Source organism: Pinus tabuliformis, chromosome 1_2 (assembly GCF_031772625.1).
Source record: "Pinus tabuliformis cultivar Carrire ecotype Pingquan chromosome 1_2, CPIR1, whole genome shotgun sequence".
In the NCBI taxonomy this organism is placed as follows: Eukaryota; Viridiplantae; Streptophyta; class Pinopsida; order Pinales; family Pinaceae; genus Pinus; species Pinus tabuliformis.
The window spans coordinates 565,116,623-565,137,641 of record NC_142298.1 but is presented as its reverse complement, the minus strand read 5'-3'; the positions used below and the strand labels follow the sequence as shown (position 1 = coordinate 565,137,641).

The window sequence follows — 21,019 nt, the reverse complement described above, 5'->3', positions numbered from 1 at the left end:
TTCAATGATGTAATCTTCAACCTGCCTCTTCTTGTCTTGTCACCTTAGCTCTGATACCATGCTGACAAATCTAGGGGCAGCTAGATTAGGTGATTACTCTTACTTTGATAACTACTTGTGATGTCTTTTTACTTAACTTGATTAGCCTCTTCTTTAACTTGATTATTATTGTGTTTTCTATCATCATACAGCTACCAAACAATGAAGATAAATGAGACACGGAGACAAAATGTAGGTTGTCAGCCAGGGCCAAAACCTCTCCTCTTGCGAGGAAAACCCACAAGAATTATTTTCTTATAGAACTTCAAATGACGAATTCCAAGACCAGAGACTCTTGACAAAGACCCGTCCAAGACCAAGTCAATCCTTCCCCCTTGATGAGTTTTCCTTCCAGCAACTTCGACCCCAGCAACTTCTTTTGCAACTTTGACCCCTATAGTTTCTTCTGAAATTTTGACCCCCAGAAGTTTCTTCTGCAATTTCGACCCCAACAGTTTCTTCTGCAGAAACCCTCACTCTTGCACGTGTGGAAAAGATGGTGATGTCTTCCTCTTTTCTTCTTTCGCTTGAATTGATCCTTTCTTCTAAGGAACTCGGCTTGCAAAGTATGCCAATTGATGCCCTAACTTGACTTTTGCAATTCGGTCTTAGTTGCTGCAATAGGTGCCCTAGTTTTCTCACACGTGTGAAGGAAATAGCCCAAAAATAGTCCCAAAACTTCGCTTTCTTCTTCTTCTAGTCCTCCACTTCTTCGCACCTTTTTGATCTCTTCTTCTTGCTTGATCGAATCTCTTGTGTGAGTGTGTGAGTGTTCTTCAAGTGAGGTCGAAGTCTCTAATATATAGGCTTCTCGTCTAGGTTGAATTGCAGCTTGGAGGCGGACTTTTCCTCTCTTGGAGGTCGACTTGATCTTTGCTTGTTGACAAGGTCTTGGAGGGTCTATTTGACACAAATTTTCTTTATAATATACAACATGCCCAAAAGGGTCTTCCATACATGATAATGACTCAATTAACTTGTTGACTTAATGACAAGCCCTAGAAGCACTCAATGGGTGCTTGACCTATAAAAATAATCTTAAGCATGAAATCTGTGCATCAAGAATGACAATAATAAATTCCTTTTTCTTTTTACATCAAATACAAAAAATCATGATTACATATGTCATTATGAAGAACGAACCTAGTTACATATTTCAACAATTGTATCACCATCCTAAATATAAAAATCATGAATTAACCTGATTCGGAATCAATATGAGAAGCTATGTCGATCCAATTATAATGAAGAAAAGTTCAAGTGAGGAATCTTATCATTTCCCAAATTACAGAAATTGGCACCACATAGTTTAAGATTAGGTTGGTCTAATCCTTTCAGAATAAGACAGTTCTACTCAATGCTTTGTAACTCATATCACCTCGTATCATGAAACATCATAGCTTCAAGAACAAAGAATCACCAGGCATTACAAGCCAACACAAAGACGTAAAGCTTTTCCATAAAATGCTTTGATGAAAAAGCATCATGAGGGATAGGTAATGTAATAAACATGCACACACACACACACAATAAATAATAATAATAATAATAAATCAACTGACACATCGTAACTAAGGGCAAGATCTACCAACCATTGTGATATTCCCACTTAGCACTATTGCTAAGTGAAATATCAATTTTGGCCAATTTGTCTTAATTCATGTTTGCACTTAGGAAATGTGGGTTTACAGGCCCCACGTTAATTTTTTATTAAAGCAAGCCCCAAACATTAGAGATGGAAGGGAAATATCAAGCCTCTAGTGGAGCGTGAGGGCCACCCATGGAGAATTGTGGCCCACATGAGAAGTATGCATGCATTGGAGGAAATTCGGTGGGAGGAAATCGAGTTGGGTGAACATGAGCATGTTGGAGGCACTTTGACAAAAAGGAAGGAAAGGCACTCATTTGGTCATTCATTCATCTTTGAGAAACTTGTCTTTGACATAGCACGCTAGAGGTGAAGCCAAGTCTGCAAGCGTTGTTTAGCACATGAGTGTTTCCGAGCAGAAATCTCAACCCTTGCTTCGGCTGGACTTCGAGTGCTAGCCCAAGGAGGGAGTTTCATCCATTTCAATTCGTTCCAGCAGAGGGAATGTGAGTTTGTGGGGAGGATTCAACAACAACAGCGCAGGGACTGCGTAGTGCTTGGAGGTGGTACGCTTGGAGGTTGAGGAGTTAAGGGAGTTTGGGCCTGAGATTTGAGGAGGAGCCCAGGTGAGTCTTTGCATGGAGATTGCAGCTATTTTGAGGGTTGTTTGTAGTAGGATTGACAGGGGGATCGAATTACCCAACAGTAGAGCCATAGAGGGAAAAAAGGGTCGAAATTCCAAGGTCAGCCATAGGCCAATTCCTTCATGGGTTATTCTGGGTATTGAGTGGAGAGCTTGGGGTTAATTTCCCAGAATTTTTTGAGCACCAAAGAAGGCCCTGGCAGTAGTTCATCACAGCCAGTAACGTATTTTCTGGGCAGTTCAGCATGGACTTTTTATTGTTCACTTGGGCTTAGCTAGCTTGCCTTGAGCAAACCCAAGTGCACTCTTTCCAACACCACATTGTACCATCTTTATATTATAATAAAATGGCTCGGCAGCACAATTTTTGGTGCAAATACATGGACTAATTTATGTGTTTGACTTTCGTGATTTTTATTTTTCTGTATGCTTTGTTATTTACTATAAAAAATCCCTACGAATATTACAGTGGTATCAGAGCTCATAGACTTGGCTCAACCTGTGGGAGCAGTGCAATCTATGACACCAGAGGATAGGCAAAACATGACTTACCGGAGACAGAGCTACAGGAGTAGAGAAAGGCAGTTGCAGATTACTCCAAATCCCGTGATAACTGAACCGGAGGTTGTGGAAACAAACATGGCAGAGAATGAGGGAGATAGAAGTAAGGAGGAGGAGTTTGCTCATCATTTGCTGAAGGCAGTATAGGACCTGTCCAAGAGTATTGAGGAACTAAGGCAGCAGAATTGTGGCAACAACAAGGGTAAGGGAATTCAAGGGGAATTCCAGCTAGGTGAAGGCTTTGGTACTTCACAGCACCACGCATCCCTTAACCCCAACATGCCTCTTATTCCCAACACACCACCTAGATCCACTACTCCCATGTTCTTGACATCTGGAGCTGGTGGACAGCAAGGGCAGGAGGAGTTGCCTATGGGGGACTACTTCTTGGAGTATCAATCCCATGGATCTGAGTTCAAGGAAGCTATCACTTTCAGGGACTTTTGCCAGCTGAAGGGCAAAAATAGGCCCAAGGGACAAAGTGGGGGAAACTGCACGTAGAGGACAAATTTGCAGCATACTGTGGGGAGGTTGTTTGTCCCAACTTTTGATGGCTCCTTTAAGAGCTCAGCCAAAGCATGGGTAGAGAAGTTGGATGTCTACTTCCAGCGACACTAGATGACAGAGGGGAAGGCAATAAAAATTGCCACGCTATATTTGGAGGGTGAAGCCCATGATTGATGGTTCCATGGGCTAACCACAATGGGACATGTCGAGGTGACAGCCTACGAGGATTTCACGAGGAGCGTGTTGGAGCGTTTTGAGAGGAAGGATTCAGAGGAGCACGTTGGGGAGCTGACAAGGCTCAAGCATACCGGGAGCATTGAGAGCTACATTTCAGAGTTTCTGAGGCTGTCAGTGATGGTGTCGAATCTATCGGAGTCCAGGAGGGTCTTCATGTTTATAGAGGGGCTAGCAGAGCCACTGAAGGGACTGGTGAAGTCCAACAGACCCACTACCTTGCAGGATGCAGTGGGGAGGGCCAGAGATTTGTAGGATGCCCTACCAAGGGTTAGAGCACCACTACCACCTAGACAGGGCTTCCAGCAAAGAGGAAAAGACACTACAGCTCCACCACCGAGATCCAACTAAGGGCATGGACAGTTGGACGAGGAGATCTGGAGAGACCTCCGAAGGAGGAAGTTGTGTTTTACCTGTCAAGAACCATGGGCTCCAGGCCATAGATGCACAGCGGGCAAGGCCCACTACATTGAGGTCTTCTCTAACAATGATTTGGAGGATGATGTGGATTTGGAGGTGGGTGGAGATGACAACGCAGTGCAGGCAGAGAGGGGGCCACCACCACCACCCCCACCAAGGGGAGCTCCTTTCGCACCATCAGGAGGGGTCGTTGCATCTCTATGTGGGGTACCCAAGTTTTTGACCTTGAGGATCAGGGACACCGTGCAGGGGGCAAGGCCCACTACATTGAGGTCTTCTCTAACAATGATTTGGAGGATGATGTGGATTTGGAGGTGGGTGGAGATGACAACGCAGTGCAGGCAGAGAGGGGGCCATCCACCACCATCCCCACCAAGGGGAGCTCCTTTCGCACCATCAGGAGGGGTCGTTGCATCTCTATGTGGGGTACCCAATTTTTTGACCTTGAGGATCAGGGACACCGTGCAGGGGCAGTGTGTCTTGGTTTTAGTGGACAGTGGGGCTACCCACAATTTTATTGATGCACAGATGGTCCAAAGGAGGGGTATCACAACCGAGGAGTTTGAGGGTTTTTCAGTTCTGGTACTAGGGGACAGAACCATGTAGTGCACACACTATGTTCCAGCTTTGACAGTGGCCATGGGAAGTACTCAGTGTCAGATCACTTCTTCATGGTGGATGTGTCAGACAACAATGTGGTGATGGGTGTCCAGTGGCTCTACTCGCTTGGCAGAGTCACTACTAATTGGAGGAAGTTGAAGATGGAGTTCACAGGGCCAAATGGCAAACCAATTTTGCTACGGGGTATGCACTCTTACCCTCCACAGACTATTTCGGCCCACAGGATGGAGGTTGATCTGAGACATGGGGACATTGAGTGGGTTGTGGAGTTGAGGGTTTCAGAGGTTGGGGGTCAGCCCAAGCCACCGCACCCAGATATACAGGCCATTTTGGACAAGTACCCAGTAGTGTTTGGAGACATACTGTCGAGTCAACCAGCTGACCGAGGGTTTGAGCATACCATTAAGCTGGAGACGGGGGTAAAGGCTGTGATTACTACCCCTCATCGACATCCCAAGGCATATTGGGATGAGATAGAGAGAGTTGTTCATGAATTGTTGGCACTTGGGCACATCAGGCCTATCTCCAACCCTTTTGCTTGATCAATTGTTCTGGTGAAGAAGAAGGATCAATCCCTACGGATGTGCATTGACTACAGGGCCCTTAACAAGATGACCATGAAGAATCGTTACCCTATCCCACGCATAGATGAGCTGATGGACAAGCTGAGGGGGGAAAAGTTCTTCACCAAGATTGATTTACTTTCAAGGTACCACCGGATCAAGATGAGGGACCAAGATGTCCCTAGGTCCGCTTTCAGGTGCCACTATGGGCACTTCAAGTTCCTGGTTATGCCTTTCAATGTAACCAACGCACCAACCACTTTCCATTCCTTCATGAACCACGTGTTTCGTGGACAGCTGCGGAAAATTGTGTTGGTGTTTTTTGATGATATCTTGATTTACATTCGGACATGGGAGGAGCACTTGCAGCACTTAGAGATAGTGTTGCATATTTTGGAGGAGCAGCAATTCTATGCGAAACTGTCTAAGTGTGAGTTCGGCTTGACTGAGATGCTCTACCTAGGGCACATCATTGGGGAGGACAATGTGAGGGTCCATGAGGAGAAGATCAGGGCCATCCAATATTGGCTAGAACCCTGGAGTGTGACAGAGTTGAGGGGATTTGTGGGCATCTGCACTTACTACAGGAAGTTCGTAAAGGGCTTCTCTCAGTTGGAAGCTCCCCTCACCAATTTGATGAAGAAGGGGGCCTTTGAGTGGACAGCTACAGCGCAAGAGGCTTTTGAGCACCTCAAACAGGTCATGAGCAGTTGTCCTGTATTGGCACTTCCAAATTTCACCCAGCCCTTTGTGCTAGAGTGTGATGCATCCAAAGAGGGTGTAGGCACAGTTTTGATGCAGGGAGGGCACCCCATAGCCTTCGAGAGTTGGAAACTACTGCCCTAAGAGAGCTTGTACTCCATCTATGACAAGGAGATGCTAGCCATCATTCATGCACTAGCCAAGTTCAGACAGTACTTGGTGAGAAACAAGTTCAGGGTCAAGACAGACCACAACAGCCTCAAGTTTCTCTTAGAGTAGAAGTAGTTGCAGGAGAGGCAGCAGAAGTGGGTGAGCAAGCTCCAAGGGTATGACTTTGACATTGAGTATGTTAAAGGGAAGTACAACATGGTGGCAGATGCATTGTCCAGGAGACCGGCTACCCTTTCACTGATGAGCATTGCCCCGAATTGGAGGGCACAGTTACTGGTGGAGTACTCCAAGGACCGATTTGCATGTGAGGTCCTTGATGGGGTGGTGGCAAATGACCGATATAGGGAGATGAACGAGGTGATTTACTTCAAAGACCGGATTTACTTGGTGCCCAACTCCCAATTGAGAGAGAAGATTTTACAGGTTGCCCGTGACTCACCACTAGCAGGGCACTAGGGGTTCACAAAGACGTATAGGGCCATCAGAGAGTGTTTTGCATCGAGGGGCCTTAAGGATGACGTTCTGAGGCATGTCAAGGAGTGTGACACATGTCAGGGGAACAAGGGTGAGTAGTGACACCCTACAGGGTTGTTACAGCGTCTTCCTATCCTTGAGGGGAAATGGGAGAGTGTGTCGATGGACTTCATTACTGGGTTTCCCACAGTACAGGGCAAGGACTGCATTTACGTGGTGGTGGACCGGTTGACGAAGTTTGCACATTTCTTTGCCATCTCAGCCCAGTACTCGGCCTCACAGGTGGCCGAATTGTTTTTCAGGGAGGTGTTTCAGCTACATGGTCTTCCGAAGACCATTGTCAGTGACCGAGACAGCAGGTTCATGGGGGATTTTGGCAGGAGCTATTCCAACTGGTGGGCACTGAGCTCACTCCGAGCACTAGTTACCACCCCCAGACAGACGAGCAGACGGAGATAGTTAACAAATGGTTGGAGGGTTACTTGCGTAACTATGTGACGAGCCATCAGTGAGCATGGATACGGTGGTTACACTTGGGCGAGTACCACTACAACAACATGTACCACATGTCCATGGGTATGTCTCCATTCCGAGCTCTATATGGTTACGATGCATTAACTTTCGCTGAAATGATGTTTGGAGATAGCAAGGCCCCTAGGCCCAAGGATTGGATACAGGAGAGCCAAGACATTTTATGGGCTCTCAAAGACAGCATGCGAATGGCACACAACAAGCAGAAACTGTATGCAGACAGGGGTCGTGTTATATACCTAGGGGGGATAATATGGGGTACAAAGGGAGGTACCCAAGGGAATAATGTAATAATGGGATGGGCCATAGTAATAAATAAGGTGGTTAACACGTATCATGTAAGGGACCACAAGTAGTGAGTAATAATGTAATGGGCCCATGGTATTAGATAGATGGTATTGAGGAAACCATGGTAATGACCCATGGTATTGTATGTATGAGGCCTAGATAGAGGCTAGAGACTCCACATTGAGAGGTGTCAAGGAATATTGTATAAACAGGCATATGGCTTGTGGAGTGTTCTCCTTTCTTAAGGAATGAATATATGGTGTTGCCCTACCTTAAGGGTTTGATATTAATAAAGTGAAGCATTTCTATATTCAGATCTTATTATTTCTTGGGTTATTTGCATTGCCTTATATTTTCATGTCAGAGCTATAACAAGTGGTATCAGAGCACTTTCTTAGGCAAAAGTGGAGAATTTTTTAATTTTTTGCAGGAACTTTCTGGGGCGGTGAGTTTGGAGATCAGATCTGTACATTTTGGGGAAAATCTACAGAATCTAATTGCAAATCTGGATTGTTTGAGAAAAAATACCCGATTTCAGAAAAAAAAAAAAAAAAAAAAAAAAATCGGTCGAATCAGAGTCTGGATCAAGGAGATATCGCTGATATAAAAATCAGTGGTGTTGCAGACAATTTTTCGGGGCAGCGAGTTTGCGGCGCAAATCTGGACGTCCTCGTGCAAGATCTGCATAATCTAATTGCAGATCTGGATTCTTTATGAAAAATTACCCGATTTCAAAAAAAAATAGTCGTATCGGAATCCGGATGAGGGAGATATCGTTGATTTAAAATCAACTATTTTTCAGCGATTTTTTGTGACGAAGGGAGAGTTGCAACGCAGATCTGAAATTCCAGTGCCTAGATCGGGATTTCTACCACATGGGAAGATGCAGAATGGTGGTTCTGTTTCCCAAAATAGGTCATAATAGAGATTCTGAGCAATATTGACGGAATTGTGGCCATTTCAAATTTTCGCCAAGTAAGTGAATTTTCTCAAACCCTCTTCATGGAGATGCTATATTTTACAGGGAAAGATAATGGTCCTACTATTGAAAAAGTCATAAAACAAAGAAAGATCACATATGGGAAAGATTGGAAGGATTTAATGTGGTTTGGTTTCAAAGATGAGGCTACCAAATGGTGGTTCTCAATTGACAACAAGCAGTTGACCAAACTTTCAGATGCAGAATTTGAAAGAGTCCTTTTAGACAAATGGTCTCGGGCTAGAAAAAAAGAGAATGAGACACGTAAGGGGTTATTTTCTACAGGTGTCTCCTTATTGCAGGTTCATGGATTGATTCAGAAGGAGAAGATCGTTGTGTCTATAAATCCTAGTTGCAAGCATAATTTTATCAATGTTAATTTGGCAAAAAAATTGCAAGTTCCAGCCAAACACATTGAAAACACACAGGTTGATGATGAAGATGTTCAAGTTTATAAGGATTTGAAGCTTTCTATGGATAAGTATGTGTTGCATGGTGATTTTTATACTTCAGATATGGATAACATGGATGTTGTTTTGGGATACCCTTGGATGGAATCAGTGGGTACTATCAATATTAATGTGCAGAAGAAATTCCTGAAGCTCTGGTATAAAAAGAAAAAAATTACATTACAAGATATTTCCATTAATAAACAGGTAGAGTCCAAGGAGGCTGAAGCAGAATATGTTCCAAGGACTGACATATCAGATGATGAGCCAGTGATGATCGACAATCAAACACAAACAGAGGCTGAAGCAGAAAAGGTTACAGGTGCTGATACATCAGATGAGGGCTCAGTGGTTGAAGTAATATTGGAAGATAAGACACCATAGCAAGCACCACAACATGCACCAGATAACAATCAGGCTCCAATAAGGGGTGAATTAAAGAAAAAGACACCATGGGTTAAAACTTCAACATATCATCACCCACATCACCCCGCAAGACAACAACCAACAAGATGGCAACCAATTAGCCACAAGGACAACAACCCCCACAGGACAGATAAAGAGGAGCGAAGATCCACCTACTACACATCAACACAGAAGAGCTGCCACGGTCAACTTCCATCTCAAGCGAGCGAGGCACCAACGAGATCGAGGGTTCACCCTCTACTTAGATGGCTAGTTGCACGTGCATGGTACCAATGGACTACTCTTTTGAGTAGATCTTATTATTTGTGTTTTTCCCATGTTTCAGGGACGAAACATGCTAAGGGGGGTGGAATGTTATATATCTAGGGGGAATAATATGGAGTACAAAGGGAGGTACCCAAGGGAATAATGTAATAATGGGATGGGCCATAGTAATAAATAAGGTGGTTAACCCGGATCATGTAAAGGACCACAAGTAGTGAGTAATAATGTAATGGGCCTATGGTATTAGATAGATGGTATTGAGGGAACCATGGTAATGACCCATCGTATTGTATGTATGAGGCCTATATAGAGGCTAGAGACTCCACATTAAAAGGTGTCAAAGAATATTGTATGAACAGGCATATGGCTTGTGGAGTGTTCTCCTTCCTTAAGGAGTGAATGTATGGTGTTGCCCTACCTTAAGGGTTTGATATTAATAAAGTGAAGCATTTCTATATTCAAATCTTATTATTTCTTGGGTTATTTGCATTGTCTTGTTATGGATCTGACCTGAAAATATATGAGAATACAAATATACCGAGAAATAATAAGATAGAAATGCTTCTTTACTAATTCAAACCCTTAAGGTAGGGCAACACCATACATTCACTACTTAAGGAAAGAGAACACTCCACAAGCCATATGCATGTTCATACAATATTCTTTGACATCTCTCAATGTGGAGTCTCTAGCCTATATATAGGCCTCATACATACAATACCATGGGTCATTACCATGGTTCCCTCAATACCATCTATCTAATACCATGGACCCATTACATTATTACTAACTACTTGTGGTCTCTTACATGATACGGGTTAACCACCTTATTTAATACTATGGCCCATCTCATTATTACAATATTCCCTTGGGTACCTCCCTTTGTACCCCATATTATCCCCCTTAGGTATATAACATTCCACCCCCCTTAGCATGTTTTGTCCCCGAAACATGGGAAGAACACAAATAATAAGATCTACTCAAAAGAGTAGTCCATTGGTAACATGCACGTGCATCTAGCCATCCAAGAGAAAGGTGAACCCTCGATCTCGCTGGTGCCTCGCTCGCTTGAGATGGAAGTTGACCGTGGCAGCTCTTCTATGTTGATGTGTAGTAGGTAAATCTTCGCTCCTCTCTATCTGTCATGCGGGGGTTGTTGTCCTTGTGGCTAATTGGTTGCCATCTTGTTGGTTGTTGCCTTGCGGAGTGATGTGGGTGATGATATGTTGAAGTTTTAACCCACGGTGTTTTTTTCTTTAATTCACCCCTTACTGGAGCCTGACTGTTATCTAGTGCATGTTGTGGTGCCTGCTGTGGTGTCTTATCTTCCAATATTACTTCAACCATTGAGCCCTCATTTGATGTATCAACACCTGTAGCCTTTTCTGCTTCAGCCTCTGTTTGTGTTTGATTGTCGATCATCAATAGCTCATCATCTGATATGTCAGTCCCTGGAACATCTTTTGCTTCAACCTTCGTGGACTTTACCTGTTTATTGATGGAAATATCTTGTAATGTAATTTTCTTCTTTTTATACCAGAGCTTCAGGAATTTCTTCTGCACATTAATATTTATAGTACCCACCAATTCCATATTTATAGTACCCACCAATTCCATCCATGGGTATCTCAAAACAACATCCTCATTAGCCATATTTGAAGCATAAAAATCAGAATGCAATACATACTTGTCCATAGAAATCTTCAAATCTTTATAAACTTGCACTTGTTCATTATTAACCTGTTTGTGCTCCATGTGTCTCGCTGGCACTTATAATTTTTTTACCAAGTTGACATTTATGAGATTTTGCTTGCAACTCGGATTTATAGACACAATGATTCTCTCCTTCTGAATCAATCCATGAACCTGCAATAAAGAGATACCAGTAGAAAATAACCCCTTACATGTCTCATTCTCATTTTTTCTAGTATGAGACCATTTGTCTAAAATGAATCTTCATATTTGGCCTGTGTAAGTTTGAGCAACTGCTTGTTGTCAAATGAGCATCACCATTTGGAAGCCTCATCTTGAAAATTAAACGGTACTATACCCCTCCAAAAATCTCCATATTTGAACTTTAGTCTCTGTATGAATTCTTCAATAGTAGGGCTATCATCTTTCCCTGTAAAATTAAGATCCGCCATGAAGAGGGTTTTGAAAAAAATTCACTTACCTGGTGAAAATTTGAAAGGGCCACAATTCCATCAATATTGCTCAGAATCCCTATTATGACCTGTTTTCGGAAATGGAACAACCATTCTGCATCTGCCCATGTGATAGAAATCCCGATCCAGGCACTGAAATTTCAGATCTGCGCTACAACTCTCCCACCGTCACCAAAAATGCTAAAAAAAAAAAGAGCTGATTTTAAATCAACGATATCTCCCTCATCCGGACTCCGATTCGACTGATTTTTTTTTTGAAATTGGGTATTTTTTCACAAAGAATCCAGATCTGCAATTAGATTTTGCAGATCTTGCACCAGGACATCCAGATCTGCGCCACAAACTCGCTGCCCCGAAAATTTGTCTACAACACCACTGATTTTTAGATCAGCGATATCTCCTTCATCCGGACTCCGATTCGGCCCTTTTTTTTTAAATCAGGTATTTTTTCACAAGCAATCCAGATCTGCAATTTGATTTTGCAGATTTTGCCCAAAAACTTACAGATCTGATCTGCAAACTCGCCGCCCCAGAAATCCTGCAAAAAATTTAAAAAAATTCTCCACTTTGGCCTAAGAAAGTGCTCTGATACCACTTGTTATAGATCTGACATGAAAATATATGAGAATACAAATAAACCCAATAAATAACAAGATATGAATATAGATAGAAATGATTCTTTATTGATCAAACCCTTAAGGTAGGGCAACACCATACATTCACTCCCTAAGAAAGAAAACACTCCACAAGCCATATGCCTGTTTATACAATATTCCTTGACACCTCTCAATGTGGAGTCTCTAGCCTCTATATAGGCCTCATACATACAATACCATGGTTCCCTCAATACCATCTATCTAATACCATGGGCCCATTACATTATTACTCACACTTGTAGTCCCTTACATGATACGGGTTAACCACCTTATTTATTACTATGGCCCATCATATTATTACATTATTCCCTTGGGTACCTCCCTTTGTACCCCATATTATCCCCCCTAGGTATATAACAAGCCAAGTTGAGAGACAATTTGAGGTAGGGGATTTGATCTTCTTGAGGCTTCCGCCATACATGCAGTCATCACTCAAGCAAAAGGGGGTCGAGAAGCTCAAACCTCGCTTCTATGGGCCATACCGAGTCACTCGCACACTTGGGGAGGTAGCATATGACCTGGAGCTAACCCAGGGAAGTCGGGTGCACAACATTTTTCATGTGTCTTGCCTGAAAAAGAGTTGGGGCAGCAGGTGACAGCGGCTACAAAGCTACCCCCTATGGATGATGAGGGGCACTAGTTCTGGAGCCAGAGGCTATTCTGAACACCCGGGAGAGGCATTTGCAGAACAGGGTCATCAAAGAATTTTTTATCAAATGGAGGAGCCCACCAGATGAGGATACCACTTGGGAAGGGCAGCATATACTTCAACATCCTTCATTATAGTTGCTTGAGGACAAACAATGTTTTGGCAGGTAAGCTTTTGATATTCCCACTTAGCATTATTGCTAAGTGAAATATCAATTTTGGCCAATTTTGTCTTAATTCATGTTTGCACTTAGGAAATGTGGGTTTAGAGGCCCCACATTGATTTTTTATTAAAGCAAGCCCCAAATATTAGAGACGGAAAGGAAATATCGAGCCTATAGTGGAGCGTGGGGCCACCCATGGAGAATTGCGACCCACATGAGAAGTACACATGCATTGGAGGGAGTTCGGTGGGAGGAAATTGAGTTGGGCCCACATGAGCACGTTGGAGGCACTTTGACAAAAAGGAAGGTAAGGCACTCATTTGGTCATTAATTCATCTTTGAAAAACTTGTCTTTGACATAGCACACTTGAGCTGAAGCCAAGTCTGCAAGTGTTGTTTAGCACACGAGTGTTTCCGAGCGGAAATCTCAACCCTTGCTTCGGTGTAATTCGAGTGTCAGCCCAAGGAGGAAGTTCCATCCATTTCAATTCATTCCAGCGGAGGGAGTGCGAGTTTGTGGGGAGGATCAGCAGCAACAACACAGGGACTGCGCAATGCTTGGAGGAGGTACGCTTGGAGGTTGAGTCAAGGGAGTTTGGGCCTAAGATTTGAGGAGGAGCCCCGGGGAATGTTTGCTTGGAGATTGCAGCTATTTTGAGGGCTATTTGCAGTACGATTGACAAGTGGGTTGAATTACCCAACAGTAGAGCCATAGAGGGAAAAGAGGGCCAAAATTCCAAGGTCAACCATAGGCCAATTCCTTTGTGGGTTATTTTGGGTATTGGGTGGAGAGCCCAAGGTTAATTTCCTGGAATTTTTTTAGCACCGGAGAAGGCCCTAGCAGCAATTCTTCACAACTAGCAGTATATTTTCTGGGCAGTTCAGCACAGAGCCAGGAGAGAGCAGCAACAGATTTGAGAGGGACTTCTTATTGTTCATTTGGGCTTAGCTAGCTTGCCTTGAGCAAGTCCAAGTGCACTCTTTCCAGCACCACATTGTACCCTCTTTATATTATAATAAAATGGTTCAACAACGCAGTTTTTGGTGCAAATTCATGGACTGATTTATGTGTTTGATTTTCGTGGTTTTTACGTCTATGTATGCTTTGTTATTTACTGTAAAAATTCCCTAGGAATATTACAACCATAATTACTAATCAATACATATAAGTATATTGGCACATGTTATTGTAGTATGTCATTTTGTCATAACTTATTCAATCTTATTAATTGCTTGCCCTATATGGATTCTAACCTTTTGTCCTTATGTTGGATATTCCTCAATAAATAAATTATTGTTCCTTTTATCAAGTGGAAAAAAAAGGAATTTAGGAGGACATTTGGTATCTGGAGACTGATAAGGATGGTGAGTCACCACCACGAACAACTTCCTCTCCATTATATTTTTTTCATAGTTGGAGAGTATATAATGTTGTTTTAACTTTTGTCATATGCTTAATGGCTCCAAACTCAATAACCGATTCTTGTGGAGAAGGGTAGGACCAATGTGCATTTTGAGGATCTACTAGGCTATGTTGCCTCTATGGACTAAGATAATGAATCATGATATAGGCATTAGCTTGAAAAACATAGAAATGTTCACTACAAACAGAAGAAAAAGGAGTGTTGCTCTTAAAGAGCACCATTCTTCACAAGCACTTTCTTTGGCATTGTTGAAAAAACAAAAACGGCCAAAATAGGGGGGAACTGTAGGAGAAAAGGATTGAAAACGATAGGAACCTAAGTTGCACGATACGAGGAAATGAGTACAAGTTTCCGAAACAGGTACGGGTATGGGTACTAAACATGAACCCCCCCCCCCAAAAATTTTGGAAACGGGAAACACTATATATATATATATATATATATATATATATATATATATATATATAGTTGCACGAAACGGGGAAACAAGTACAAGTTTCTGAAACGGGCATGGGTACGAAACGTGACCCCCCCAAATTTTGGAAACGGGGAAATGCGATATATATATATATATATATATATTAGAATTTAGGACATTTAAGAAATGTATGTGCAATCATAAAGCGTACATACATTATAATTTATTACATTTAAAATTTAAACATTATGATTAAATTTACATCACATTTGCTCATGAATGATCACATAATGAAAATAGCAATATCAGAATATCCAAAATCAACCTTTATTATATATCCAAATCTCAAAATCAGCGTTTATTATATATATGAGGTTGCAAGTACAATAAAGACTATGAGGTTGCAAGAACTATAAAGACAAAAGACCACTGCTCTCTTCCTCTTTTCTCCTTTGCTAAAATCGTTCGTCTCCAAGAGAAACGACTTACTCAATTGTGTGATGAGGGAATGAGGCGAGAATCTTTTTAATACTTGAGAGAGGCATCTAGAAGCATCCACAAGATATTTTATTTGCCCAATAAAAAATTAGAACTGAAAAAACAAAACAAAACAAAAAATCGCAATATGAATTGGAAACTCCGTCGTACGGCCTGGAAATTCATTTCCGGCCATACTAGCCACGTTTCCCCAGGCCGGAAACTCGTTTCCAAGTCATATGGTATGCGTATACATTTTGTTTCCTCGCTGAAACGGACCTGGGGGCAACGTTTCCTGCAACATATAAAGTAGAATGTATAATGTATGCTTTCTAATTTATTACATTATGATTAAATTGTCCAATATCAATGCATTAACTATAAGTCTCTAAATTTACATCACATTTACTCATGAATGATCACATAATGAAAATAGCAATATCCAAAATCAGCCATGAGAAATTTCTAATTTCTTGTCTCGTGCTTGATTGGGAGTCTCCTCCTGCATAGTCGAACAACCTTAGTGCTCTTAATTAAATACAAGTTCCATACCCTAGTACATGACAAAATCCAATGGAAACATTGCAATCCTCCCAATCCTGAAAAACAGATAAGTCTGTTGGATTTTGAGTGAAATCTAAAATTCTACTTTCTCCATATGAAATTCAATGAGGGCGAAACCACTCTCAAACATCCTAAGTCATTTCATGGTAATGTTAAAAATTTAAGTAAAAGTGACATTCTCCTTTATCTTTTCATTCTTAAAGTAAAAGGATGAAAATGAAAGATAAAGGAGAATGTCACTTTTACTTTAACAATTTAACATTACCATGAACTGCATATCAACACTAGGTCCATAGGCTTGAACATTAGGCTGCCCCACTCAAAAAATTGTTTCCAATCTTCAATAGCTCCCACTATCACTCCTGAATTGGCAAGGAGTGAAAAAAAAATAAAATAAACAAAAAATCTAAAAAAAAATCACTTTATCACTAAAACGTGGTTGTATGAGCTGGCAACGCATTTCGGGCCGTACTGGGCCACATTTCCCCCATGTGAAACATGGCAGTATGGCCTGAAACGTGTTTCTAGGCCCTACCAAATGCGTTTCCATTTCGTTTCAGCCCAAAAACGCCCTTAGGACCAGCGTTTCCTGCAACATAGATAGGAACATATTGTTGTCCTAAAAGCAACATTGAACAGGCCTAGTTGTGAACATTGAAAAAGATTTAGAATAATGTCAAATAGAGTAGGAAGAGTTCACACTAGTCTCATCGGCTACAATGAAACATCCAAGGCATTTTGCTTTTATGATCCTTCCACCAACTAGGTGAATGAACAAAGGGATGTTGTCCTTAATAAGGTTCTTTCCCATGGTCCACCTTGACAATATCCCACTTTTATTGTAGAAGATTCATCTCCAATTGTATCACTAGATCTCTCTTTTTTACAACCTAATGATGATTGTCCTATTTTCAATGCTTCTTCAAACACCCCCTCCGTGGTGACTTAGTCAACATTCCATGATGAGGCCCATATTGATGACTGTTCCAATACTACTTGCATTGAAGTCTCTTCTACTCCAATTGCCCCAGCCAATCTCTTACCGGTTTAGCAACCCAATGACGATGTTACTACAAAGCCCTCCGCTTCTGCACTCCTTCCAAATAGATCACAACCAATGCCTATGCAGGTATTCCTGATCCTGGAAAATTATTTTAGTTATAACAGAGGAGCTTCACGAGGAAGGGAAGGCCTTTCTGGTCACTCTGGGTAAAATTTTGCAGGATCATTATGGTGGCTGATGATGACTGATGACTTTGGCAAAACATGGTCAAGGTTGGTACTGACATTACAGAAGTGTCTGTGGCACAGAACTCTTATGGCACAGAAGTTCCTAGTTATTATGGAGCAGGGGAATTCCCTTATGTCTAATAATCTTGCAAAGGTGGATGGTATAGAGGACACCTCCAAAACAATGGCTTCATCCTACAAGGGCTTAGAGGATGAGAAAAAGCCAACCAGAAAGGATTTGAATCACCTACTGGATAAAGATCTCAACACTCTTGCAATACTTTACTAGGACTCCCCGATATAATGATCTCTCGGTTTACTTGTCCAGCAAATTTTGAAATTCTTCTATATTTGAGAACCCTTCTAAGATTTGTATATGGAATGAAGTGTATGGGTGGGAATAATTACAGTTGACTTAACAATGTCTCTGGGACTTTAAGTCTGCATGCTACTATGACACAGCTATTCTCCTACCGGTTGTAATTGTTGGACTGGTTTAAATAATTTCATTTTTTTCTATTAAAAAAGAAGAAATAAAGGATATGCTTGATTTCTACCTGCAGTCCAAACTAAATTTTGCTTTGCAATGTAATTGCCTTCTACAATTACCTGTTTCAGTGAAATTATCGAACATGGAATTATCAACTTAAAAGCATACCATGTGACAATGTGAGATCACTTGGAAACAGTCTGGTGCGAGTGTAACAGATCCAGTATAACAACAATCAACCATATTATTGGTGACTATATAATACAGTAGCCCATACCCATCTAAACTCAGGTCTGAGATATAAGCACAAGGTAGCATTCATCAAGATCCAATCCTGATAAGCAGGCCCTTCGTGTAAACTGAAGATATGAGCCCTCAATCTTCACAACTTCGAGGTGCATAGCAGACCCAGGTTTAAATGGGTTTGGGCTAGTGTCCATGGTCAATAGAAGCAATGCACCGTTACACCGGCACTCAAAGAGTTGATGGGTTGGCATCACCCTCAGTTAAGCTGTAGAACGGTAGCGTCTGTCGTGCAATGGTTTAGTAATGAGGTCATGTGAGACCTTCGGGTTACTGACAATGTGACTACCAGTTAGTAAAAAGCCTGGTAAAGCCCCTCACTAAACCAATTTTGAGACATTTGGACTTTAGGTCACTCCCCACGACTACAAGTGTTACTTTAAAGTAAATTTCGGGCTAGGAAAGATTCAATTTCATATTTATTGAAGTTAATCTTAACCGTATCAAATTCTGGCAAGCGAACAAACCCGAATGAAATGCAGTTGATACAGCTAGGGTTCATGCAGAGGCCTATATTTTACAATAACGACTCTAATCCAGCGAGGTTTCTGCGTTACAGATGAAGATATTCTCTTTTTCGAAAATGGAAAGAACGATAGAAGACTTACAGTGAGCAATTAGCACTCGGGTGTCATTATCAGAAGCAGCATCAGAAGCCATAGTCGCACTTGAGCTTCTCGTCTGCATTCCAATAGTGACGAAACTTGAGAAGACAAAAAATGGCGGAAGATAAGCAACCTTTAAGCGGCCTTAGCTTTACATGATGTTTCTATTAACATAAAATATGAAAGTAGGGCTCGTGCGCTTGTATAGTTTGTGATTTTTCCCCAGGAGGGGCAATTATTTCCATGGAATTTTACATGGTTTAAGTTGACTGGTTAGGGATTATGAAGTGTGGTGGGTAATTAAACAAATTTATTTTAATTTTGCATATATTAAGTATCAAATTTGCTGCGTATAAATTAATTAATTAAAAAAAATTAGCGTTCAAATTTGCAACTCAAAAATTTTGATTATCAATTTGTTTTTATATATATATATCAATTTGTTTTTAGATATATTATATAATTAATTAATGTAGTTCATCTTGAGAATAATTAGACGAAGAAAATCTAATAAAAATAAAAATTAGAGAAATAACAAATCTACAAACTCAAAGATAAAGTCAAATTTCATAGAAAATAGCCATTAAAAAATAAATAAATAAAAATGATTAAGGTAAATAATAGAGAAAATAAATGATTATAATAAATAAATAACTAAGTAATTAAATTATTATAAAATATAAATAATAAATAGATATATCCTAACTCAAATAAATACTATGGGTTAAATGAGTAATAATTTAAATAAAAATAATATTCAATATATACTTAAGAATCCTAAGACCAAGGAATATAAATTTAGGTTATTAATATTAAGAGATAGATATTAAAAAATCACTAAGTTAGGTTAATTAAATTATATAAAAAATAATAATAATAATAAAAAGAATTAATGTTTAGGATTAATAATAACTTAAGTTAAAAAGACTATTTATTTATCTATTATGTAATATTTAAACATCCATAATCCCAATTTATTATAAATAGATTATTATTAATAAAACAATAAATCAATATATAGAGTAAATGAAATCCGGAGAAATTAATATTAAAAAATAAATAAATAAATTATAAAAATATTTTAACTCCATGGTTCAGGGCTTTTTTGTTGTTGTCTTTAATAAGATTGAGGATAAGAAGGTTATTTGCAAATCTCCATGGCTCCAGTTTGGGTAAGACTTCTAAGTCTCTCATTACATTTGTGGAATATTCAAACGTTAATATCTATTGGGAACAGTCATGGAAAATTTTGTTGTCGTTGTCTGGATGTTGAGTATTATTATAACATAACTTATGCCTGCATTTGTGTGGAGATGGACTTCAGTAAGGATTTTCTTGCTAAAATAAATTTGAAGACCCCAAACTATGTTTGGGCTCAAACATTAGATGACGAAAATGTTGCTTTCAGGTGCAGTGCATGTTATGAAACAGGGAACGTGTTTAAAAATTGCCCCAAACAACATGGCAGTAAAGATAGAAGAAAATATCGGAGGTCAAATTCATGGGAAGGAGCGAAGGGTGATCACCATACGATATATAAAGAGGAAGAGCACCAGAAATTGAAAGACTCATAAAATAAATCTAATGAAAGCATTGTCAAAAAACAAAAACAAAAGCAAAAACAAAAAACAAAAACAAAAACAAACTATGATTTATATAAAACTGAAATTAAGCTACGGTAGAGTAGTGTTTTGTGCCATGAAAGCTCCGTTTAAATGCTTGTTAAACCTGTCATTTAATGTAAGTTGAAATGGATTTGTGTACATGTCGACACTTTCGGCTACTACAATTTGTTGCAACAAATACTAGCCACGAAGCCCTTTATACATTCTTGATTTGTTTACAATCGGTAATCATCACACAATGGTTCAAGGTAAATGCTAGTAAGCATTGGAATGACGTCCTGATTACGAGTCGATTCACCTAATAAACATTGAAAAGACTTAATTAATGTTGCGGGAGGTTGATTGAGTTTATGTGACATTTCACCAAAACGTTATTGCAAAACAAGGAAATATGTATGTCAAATAATGTTAAAATTGATGTTTTGTAGTTTTAATTTAACTTGAGTTGACAGTAGCCACTATGGGAAGTATAGTATGCAAAGTGATGACATATCACCCAAAATAAGGAACACATGGTAGTTGCAATACGTGATATATGAATGCTCATCTGGCCATAATAAGTGACATGTGGTAGTACAACATAGTAGTCATATGAGACTTAGTGATTCGTTTCTCAACACGAATTCATATTGTACTGTTTAGAGTTGGCAAAGAGTGTGGCCTAATAAAATCCGCAAGACAAGATCTTTATGTCATTTAATAGAAGCTGCGGGTCCTTTTTTGGTTAAATGTGTCGTTGTTACAGGGACTAGTGCGCAAACACTCGTGGAGGTGCGGGAATATGTGTTGT

At 40.4% G+C, this 21,019-nt stretch overlaps 1 protein-coding gene across 2 annotated transcripts in view; it reads right to left on the bottom strand.

Annotated features, from left to right (window-relative positions):
- The window catches only part of LOC149206862 (ribonuclease H2 subunit B), a 350,779-nt gene extending 331,930 nt beyond the window's left edge, over window positions 1-18,849 (bottom strand). The window contains exon 1 of one of the 2 annotated variants that reach the window (XM_089393809.1): window positions 18,608-18,849. In XM_089393809.1, coding sequence (XP_089249935.1) covers window positions 18,608-18,686 — 79 coding nt within the window. In that variant the 5' untranslated portion in view covers window positions 18,687-18,849. The remainder of the gene's footprint in view (window positions 1-18,607) is intronic. The other variant, XM_089393808.1, reaches the window with a different exon arrangement.
- Window positions 18,850-21,019: the final 2,170 nt, after the last annotated feature.